The sequence below is a fragment of the Pecten maximus genome, chromosome 7, assembly GCF_902652985.1.
Source record: "Pecten maximus chromosome 7, xPecMax1.1, whole genome shotgun sequence".
Taxonomy (NCBI): Eukaryota; Metazoa; Mollusca; class Bivalvia; order Pectinida; family Pectinidae; genus Pecten; species Pecten maximus.
This window is the reverse complement of record NC_047021.1, coordinates 8,873,353-8,882,994: the sequence shown is the minus strand read 5'-3', so window position 1 is coordinate 8,882,994 and position 9,642 is coordinate 8,873,353. Positions and strand designations below refer to the sequence as shown.

The 9,642-nt window shown below is 36.5% G+C and overlaps 1 protein-coding gene across 1 annotated transcript; it reads left to right on the top strand.

Moving 5' to 3' along the window:
- Positions 1-562: 562 nt before the first annotated feature.
- Positions 563-7,916, top strand: LOC117331036 (zinc finger BED domain-containing protein 1-like). The gene is made up of 4 exons (XM_033889628.1): positions 563-1,205; positions 1,456-1,591; positions 1,905-3,234; positions 7,355-7,916. Exons 1-4 carry the CDS (start codon positions 627-629, stop codon positions 7,914-7,916), a joined length of 2,607 nt encoding a protein of 868 aa, XP_033745519.1. The 5' UTR covers positions 563-626.
- Positions 7,917-9,642: the final 1,726 nt, after the last annotated feature.

The following is a 9,642-nucleotide window of genomic DNA, read 5'->3' as shown; positions in this document are numbered from 1 at the left end:
GTCGAGGTCGAGATCATCACAGCGCTTAACTTCAATATACGTTTTACAAGGAAGCGTCCGAGTGACAACATAAGTTCGACACATGTTTATTGGAGTTTATAGCGATGAATGTTGTGTCAAACACGACATGATTTCGTATGCTATTATCTAGTGGTGTGCAATATTACCGGCAATACCGGTTATTGCGGTATTATTGTCGGCGATGATATATCGCGATATTTTTTTTAAATACCGGTATTTTCACTTTATTTTTAAACACTTACATAACGAAAGTACATCGTAAAAGGACATCGTTTTTTTCACTTGGCATGTTCGCGTCAACCGGAAAAAAACATAACAGGAAGTATCTTAACCTATACTAAATTTAAAACCAGCTGAAGACTATAATGCTACGTTCCGGTAGGATTAAAAAAGATATTATCTCCCCGAAAATTATTTAATAAATGTAGTTTAAAATCTAATTATTTCTTCTTCTAAAAGATCGTTTCACGGTTTGTAAAAAATAATGATCCGGCCGTGAACTGTTCGTGAGAGAAATATTCATCTATAGCACAATTTTATGAAATCCGGAATTTTGTCCGCCATTTTTTCTACCTTTATTATATGCTTTCAAACATCCGTCAAGCATGGCGGAGAAAAACAAGTTTGATATTGTGACCAACCGAAAAGCAAAATCAACGGTTTGGGAACATTTTGGACTGAAAAAAATTGAAGGCAAGCTTGTTGAAAATGTTGCCGTTTGTAGGATGTGCATGGCATCTGTTAAATACTCAGGTGGAACGACAAATCTGTCGTCCCATATCAGAGCCCGTCATCCAAATCTACGTGAGCGTAGTAATGACGACACTGACAGTAAAAATACACAACAATCTGGTTCCAGTGGCTTAGCTTCTACTACAAAGGAAACTCAAGTTCACGACAGAAAGACGTCTCAGTGTACCTTGCCAACAGTAATAGCAAATAAAACGCCATATCCTCCAGGCTCAAGACGTGCAACAGAAATAACGGAAACCATTACCAATTTCCTTATTAATGACATGAGGCCATTTAAAACAGTTGACACAGACTGTTTCAGGAAGATGCTACACACATTAGATCCAAGGTACAAAGTTCCAGGTCGGAAGCATTTTTCACAAATTGCAATTCCAAAAAAATACGAACAAGTAAAGGGTGTTGTGAAAGGAGAACTCCAAAGGGCTGATCAGGTGAAATTATTTTTTAAAATGGAAATTACATGATCATAAATATTTAATTCCAGATTTTAATTTTTGAAAATAAAATTAAAAGTATTTGATGAATTATGGAATATAATAAATTAATAATGTATATTGTATCAAAATAAAATGTGATCTAGTGTTAAATTTATATTATTTTAAATTGTTTTTATTTCATTCAAATTAAAGAAGAAACTAATCAAATTACTTGATTTTCAAAAAGAAATTAACAAAATTTTAGGTTGCCATCACAACTGATGGGTGGACATCAAGAGCCACAGAAAGTTACATTACCATAACCTCAACCCATATAAACAATGAATGGCAGATGGTGAACTATGTGTTGATGACAAGATGTATGCCAGAAAGCCACACAGGTAAGTTGAATAAAAACATTTCAGTAGAAATTTAGAATACATCATATTAGAAATTAATAAATTTAAAAATGTGAATCTTCTAAAATTGAAACTTTGATAATTTAAGTCTAAAATGTAAAAAAGTAAAAATTATTAAAAATATAAATATAATATACTGTAAAACATGTGATGGTCAGATAAAGCTAAAAGGAGGCATTGCACATTTCCATATTTATTATTAAAAATTAAAATAAAAGCTATTGCTCAGATGTTATTTGAAGGTTGACTTACAAATAATGTAGGTCTTAACTGTTTGTTGACCTTTTTGTTGTAGGAGTAAACATTGCAGAATTTTTGAAGGAAGCTATTGCAGAAAGGGGTATCAAAGAAGAGCCATTGTACCTAGTGTCTGACAATGCCAGTAATATGAAGAAGGCAGCTGAAGTGCTTGGTTGTGATCTTCACCTTGGATGCTTTGCTCACACACTGAACTTAGCAGCCCAAAAAGGGCTTAGAGTTAAAGCTGTTTCAAACCTGTTAGCAAAAATTAGGAAAATTGTTGGCTTTTTTCATCGCAGCACAGTGGCAGCTGCTCGCTTGCAAACTCAAGCTACAAATCTAAATCTGCCAAATCACAAATTGGTCATTGATGTTCCAACCAGATGGAACAGTGCATTTGACATGCTAGAACGTTATCTCGAAATGCAGGTTGCAGTTGTAGCAACTCTCATGTCTCTGGCAAACAAAGACAAAGACTTAAAGTTTCTGTCTGATGAAGAAATAAGCCTTGCTGAAAAAGTAATGGAGGCAATGAAACCACTAAAACAGGCTACCACCATGCTGTGCAATGAAAAAAGTCCAACAATTTCAATAATTCTGCCCCTTCACCACAAACTTGTAAGTGTCTATAAAACATCAGTGACTGGGGAAACTACTGCCATTGTCTCTTTAAAGGCAGCTATAGTTGGTGACCTAGAAAATAGGTATGATGAGAAAGCTCATCCATCTGCAAACAGCTTGTTAATGAAAGCCACTGTGCTTGATCCCAGGTTTAAGGCACTGCCTTATCTTGAGGAAGAAAGAAGATTCACTGTTTACAATGATCTTGTGAAAGATCTTGCTTCCCTGAACCCTCAGTGTCTGAATATGATGATAAAAAAAGAGCCAGGAACACTTTCAGAGTCTATAGTCCCTAATGTTGAAATTCAAGGTGAAAGACATGTAGACACTCTTCCCCCTTTACCCTCTTTACCTAAACAGGAAAATCAGTCAGCAGTTGAATCTGTTCCTTCCACCATCGATATACCATCAACCCCCAAAAAGGCAAAACAAGAATCATTTTTAAATGATTTACTTGGAGATGTGTTTGTCACCAAAGTGGAAAATGTAAAAAGTCCATTACAAAGGGCTGAAATTGAAGTGCAGAAATATAAAGATCTGCCTTCTCCAACCCTTGAAAGTAGCCCACTGCAATGGTGGAAGGAAAATCAGAATCTGTTTCCTCTTCTCTCTTGTGCTGCAAAACAACTACTATGTATCCCAAGTACAAGTGTTCCCTCAGAAAGGGTATTTAGTACTGCTGGGGATATAGTTTCAAGCCAAAGGGCAAATCTAAAAGCAAGCACTGTTGACATGCTGATATTTCTTAAAAAAAACTGCCAGTTGTAAATTCTACTTGTGTTGGCACAGTTAGTCACTTTACTCATTTTAAAATAAACAATATACATCAGTGGACTTACTTATGATGATGTAGGCCATAAGTAAATAAATATGTATACATACTTGTGTGATACTACAAAAGTATGATTCTATGGACATTGGTCAGTTGTGATTTATAAACAAACCGAGATTTGTTAGGTTTTTTTTTAGAATCTAGTCCATTTTGTACTTACCTGTGATCTCAAAATTTATTTTTTTCAAAGCATAATATGCTATGTTTACCCTTGTTTTGTTTTGTTTAATGACTTGTGGAAGTCTATTAAAGTTATTGCTACATACCCTTGTCTTCTGTTTTTATATTCAGGCTAGCAAATAATTTCTGCAATATATCGCAATATATTGCAATATCAGGTCAAATATTGCAATATATCGCAATATTGAAAAAGGTGGCAATACCCATCCCTACTATTATCAGATGTAATCTTAACACCGCATATATCCAGAAAGTATGCGATACAAAGACAAAGAGCAGGTGATTTTAATCTTATTTGATTGAATTAAAAGCGATATTCCAAGCACATGTGTAACTGTTGGTAGAGTGACCCCGATTTTGTTTTGGCGAACATGTTACATGTATATGGCTAAATGGTAGTAAGCTGGTGCATGGTAAATGGCAACGTCTTGGTTTATGTCAGTGTTTGGATAAAGTGACTGATTCTATCTCCGATAAAAAGTGTATAATCGAAGCAAAAGTCAATATACTGGTTCTTCAAAAAACGATCTAAACTCTGAAAATTTGAATGAAATTTTTATAGGGATGAGTTTTAAGTCGTGACACGAATGTACTAACTTGCAATATTCATCAATGTTTAAGTTAATTCCTTCTGAGATAGAACTACAAGTGAAAGCTGACAAAATATCACATTTAAAAGCTGTGAACCGTTATACTAACAAAGAACATACTTATAAACGAAATACTTAATTAAAATAATTGTTATTGAATTTTAAATAAATATGTGTGGTACTGATCAAGTATAAAAAGGAAATTCTGCAACACAAACATGTTTTTAAAAATTATTTTGTTATCACCATTGATACCTGGAAATTTTCTATATTTTATTTAAAATTAAAAAAAAAGATACTAAAATACCTAATACCAACTTTTGTTAATTTTCTGTATCTTATTTTATTAATTAATAATTGTTTAGGTTAATCTTGGTACCTCTTGGATCCTCGCTTGGACCTACATTTCACCCACAGAAATTTTGTGATGTCCGAACAAAGGAATGCCCTTTTAAGCTAATACAGAATGGCCAAGCATATACACATTTCAACTTAAACAATTCATGTTAATACATGAAAGAATGGTGCAGTTCATTAAATTAACTAAGTTAATACAGCATAATTGCAGCATGGTACAGTTTGTATCTAAAATGGCAAAGTTAATACAGCATGGTTGCAGCATGGTACAGATCCTATTTAAAATGCCAAAGTTATTGCAGCATGGTTGCAGCATGATGCATTTCATATGATAAATTTACTAAGTCCACACAGCATGATTGCAGCATGATATAATTTGATATCCAAACTGGCAAAGTTATTGCAGCATGGTTGCAGCATGGTACATATCCTGTCTAAAATGACAAAGTTATTGCAGCATGGTTGCAGCATGATACAATTCATATGATAAATTTACCAAGTCCACACAGCATGATTGCAGCATGATATGATTTGATATCCAAACTGGCAAAGTTATTGCAGCATGGTTGCAGCATGATACAGTGCATATGATAAATTAACTAAGTCGACAAAGCATGATTGCAGCATGATAGAGTTCAGATATTCAATTACCTCAATTTTTAAAGCATGGTTGCAGTACATGCTGTACAGAAGCATGGTACCATGCTGCTATGCAGCACATACTGCAATCATGCTGTGAAACTAGCAGCATGATGCCAGCATAAAAGCAGCATGATTGCAGCATATGCTGCATTGCAGTCCATGCTGCAAATTGATAAGGGGGCCTCTAGCCTTCCTATCAATTAAAACAGGCCCACGTGAACAAAAAGCCAGTTATCATGATTTTCAGATGTGAACATCCTTGTTTGATTTTGATACTGTGATTAGCTTATTGACACACAAATTACATGTTACACAGACCTGTATGACTGTTCCTAACATTGTCGTACTAGATTATATTTGTTTTAAACACTGAAGACCTGTAGGACTTCTATCCCATTGTCTGTTTATCACCTTCATGGACGCAGCCATATTGTTATATTTTTATATTTTTCCCTCAAAACTGAAGAGTTATTATTCTGAAAGAGTCGTGTTCATTGGCTTCTATTTAAGAAGCGACGTCATTGAAATAAGGATTTCTCATGGAGTTGACCTACTGGGTAAAAAGTGTAGCGTTCAGTCAGTTGTGTGAACAGTAGAATGATAGTCCAATCATTCCTGTTAACTGTAGGTATCTGATGATGATCTATACAGAATCCTAGCCTAACCATTCGTTTGTGTGAACTTAAGGTATCCGACAATGATCTACACAAAATCCTAGCCAAATCATTTGTGTGAACTTTAGGTATCCGACAATGATCTACACAAAATCCAAGCCAAATCATTTGTGTGAACTGTAGTTATCCGACATAACCTAGACAGAATCCTAGCCTTATCATTCGTGTGAACTGTAGGTATCCGGCAATGATCTAAACAGAATAGACAGAAAGGGGAGATAACCAACAATACAACAATATAGTGGATCAGGTACATTTATGGTAAGGGGAGATAACCAGGCATACAACAATATAGTGGACCAGGTACATTTATGGTAAGGGGAGATAACCAACTATACAACAATACAGTGGTCCAGGTACATTTATGGTAAGGGGAGATAACCAACTATACAACAATATTGCGGACCAGGTCCATTTATGGTAAGGGGAGATAACCAACTATACAACAATACAGTGGACCATGTACATTTATTGTAAGGGGAGATAACCAACTATACAACAATATTGCGGACCAGGTCCATTTATGGTAAGGGGAGATAACCAACTATACAACAATACAGTGGACCATGTACATTTATTGTAAGGGGAGATAACAAACTATACAACAATATATTGGACCAGGTACATTTATGGTAAGGGGAGATAACCAGGTATACAACAATACAGTGGACCAGGTACATTTATGGTAAGAGGAGATAACCAGGTATACAACAATACAGTTGACAAGGTACATTTATGGTAAGGGGAGATAAACAACCATACAACAATATAATGGACCAGGTACATTTATGGTAAGGGGAGATAACCAGCTATATAACAATACAGTGGACCAGGTACATTTATGGTAAGGGGAGATAACCAGGCATACAACAATACAGGGACAGAGGATAATTCCTTTGCACAATTTGTCTGTGACCATGTCTTGAATATGTCCTTATTGGTTTCTAGCCACAGTAAAGGTCTTTTGTATTTCACTCTTACACATATAGAAACTGAAAAATGTTATAACATCTATACATACAGTAGAAGTCTTTATAGACACTGGAAAGTGTTATAACATAAAACAGATGTAAGATTAAGCAGTGATAATATCGTGAAACAGTGCTCAAGGGGAGACAATTATACTTAGCAGGATTACCCAGACACATACATCTCTACAAAATCAAACTCCCACAAGTCATAAATATGTTTTTAAAAAAAATATTCATTGACAGACGTTAGCTTGTTTATTGCACCAAAGTGCTCCGTGAAGATTTGGCATGTTACAGATATTGGGCATGTGAGGTAGACAACATATAATTGAAACAGACAACACTATAGTGTAAGTAGAAATGTGCTGCTATATCATAAGACTGTCATATAGGTTTCCATAGCTTAACAAAGGTTTGAAACCATAAAGACTTATTCTAGTTTTTTGGAATAAATTCAATTTCAAAGTAGCATTTTTTAAAACATTTTCCCCCTAAAAATATTGATAAGAGGAACTGCTAATATTGATAAGGCAGTCTAAAGGTGAGGCTCTGGGCATCTTGGCCAGATCTATACCTCAGATAAGGGATGTAGTATCAAAATGGCAATATATTTCACTATCAACTTTTTTCATAATCAGCCATGTCATCAGGATAAAACCAGATGACACCATCTCTATTGACCCCACCATCAGGATCAAACTAGATGACACCATCTCTAATGACCCCACCATCAGGATTAAACCAGATGACACCATCTCTAATGACCCCACCATCAGGATTAAACCTGATGACACCATCTCTAATGACCCCACCATCAGGATTAAACTAGATGACACCATCTCTAATGACCCCACCATCAGGATTAAACTAGATGACACCATCTCTAATGACCTCACCATTAGGATTAAACTAGATGACACCATCTCTAATGACCCCACCATCAGGATTAAACCAGATGACACCATCTCTAATGACCTCACCATCAGGATTAAACTAGATGACACCATCTCTAATGACCCCACCATCAGGATTAAACTAGATGACACCATCTCTATTGACCCCACCATCAGGAATAAACTAGATGACACCATCTCTAATGACCCCACCATCAGGATTAAACTAGTTGACACCATCTCTATTGAATCCACCATCAGGATAAAACCAGATGACACCATCTCTAATGACCCCACCATCTCCTAAACTAGATGACACCATCTCTAATGACCCCACCATGGGGATTAAACTAGTTGACACCATCTCTAATGACCCCACCATCAGGATTAAACCAGATGACACCATCTCTAATGACCCCACCATCAGGATTAAACCAGATGACACCATCTCTAATGACCCCACCATCAGGATTAAACTAGATGACACCATCTCTAATGACCCCACCATCAGGATTAAACCAGATGACACCATCTCTATTGACCCCACCATCAGGATTAAACTAGATGACACCATCTCTAATGACCCCACCATCAGGATTAAACTAGTTGACACCATCTCTATTGACTCCACCATCAGGATTAAACTAGATGACACCATCTCTAATGACCCCACCATCAGGATTAAACTAGATGACACCATCTCTAATGACCCCACCATCAGGATTAAACTAGTTGACACCATCTCTATTGACTCCACCATCAGGATTAAACTAGATGACACCATCTTTAATGACCCCACAATCAGGATCAAAACTAGATGACACCATCTCTAATGACCCCACCATCAGGATTAAACTAGATGACACCATCTCTAATGACCCCACCATCAGGATTAAACTAGATGACACCATCTCTAATGACCCCACCATCAGGATTAAACCAGATGACACCATCTCTAATGACCCCATCATCAGGATTAAACCTGATGACACCATCTCTAATGACCCCACCATCAGGATTAAACTAGATGACACCATCTCTAATGACCTCACCATCAGGATTAAACCAGGTGACACCATCTCTATTGACCCCACCATGGGGATTAAACTAGATGACACCATCTCTAATGACCCCACCATCAGGATTAAACTAGATGACACCATCTCTTATGACCCCACCATCAGGATTAAACCAGATGACACCATCTCTAATGACCCCATCATCAGGATTAAACCTGATGACACCATCTCTAATGACCCCACCATCAGGATTAAACTAGATGTCACCATCTCTAATGACCTCACCATCAGGATTAAACCAGATGACACCATCTCTAATGACCCCACCATCAGGTTTAAACCAGATGACACCATCTCTAATGACCCCACCATCAGGATTAAACTAGATGACACCATCTCTAACGACCCCACCATCAGGATTAAACCAGATGACACCATCTCTAATGACCCCACCATCAGTATTAAACTAGATGACACCATCTCTAATGACCTCACCATCAGGATTAAACCAGGTGACACCATCTCTATTGACCCCACCATGGGGATTAAACCAGATGGCACCATCTCTAATTACCCAACCATCAGGATTAAACCAGATGTCACCTCTCTATTGACCTCACCATTATAAATTTATGTGTTATACATAAATGCTGTTTATGAACTAAGACGATCTGTTGCTAATATCTACGATCCTTGTATCATGTATGTATATATAGTAGTAAGATAGTTAGTAGTAATAGCAGAGGATACATAGTGATTGGTCAGCTTGATAGCAAGTACGTGATTGGTCAGTCCAGTCACGTGATTGGTCATTCTCTTCAGCAGTTTTTTCGGTGAAGATAGAAGTTTTGCGAAAAAATTATTATTGCCACTTTTCTTGTGTTTATGAACGTATTTTACATCACGAGTTACACTAGTTACACTGAAGTGTTTGTAGTGTCTTCGACGAGTGCCTAGAGGAGTTACGATGCTAATTTGTGCATAATGGAAATTAACGTAATAATTACACCAGTT

Excerpts from the sequence above, each read along its gene's own strand:
- LOC117331036 (XM_033889628.1), top strand. The coding sequence starts at position 627 with ATGGCGGAGAAAAACAAGTTTGATATTGTGACCAACCGAAAAGCAAAA. Across the intron at positions 1,592-1,904 it reads TATGCCAGAAAGCCACACAG|GAGTAAACATTGCAGAATTT; the intron begins GTAAGTTGAATA and ends TTTTTGTTGTAG. Across the intron at positions 3,235-7,354 it reads CTTAAAAAAAACTGCCAGTT|CCATGTCATCAGGATAAAAC; the intron begins GTAAATTCTACT and ends TTTCATAATCAG.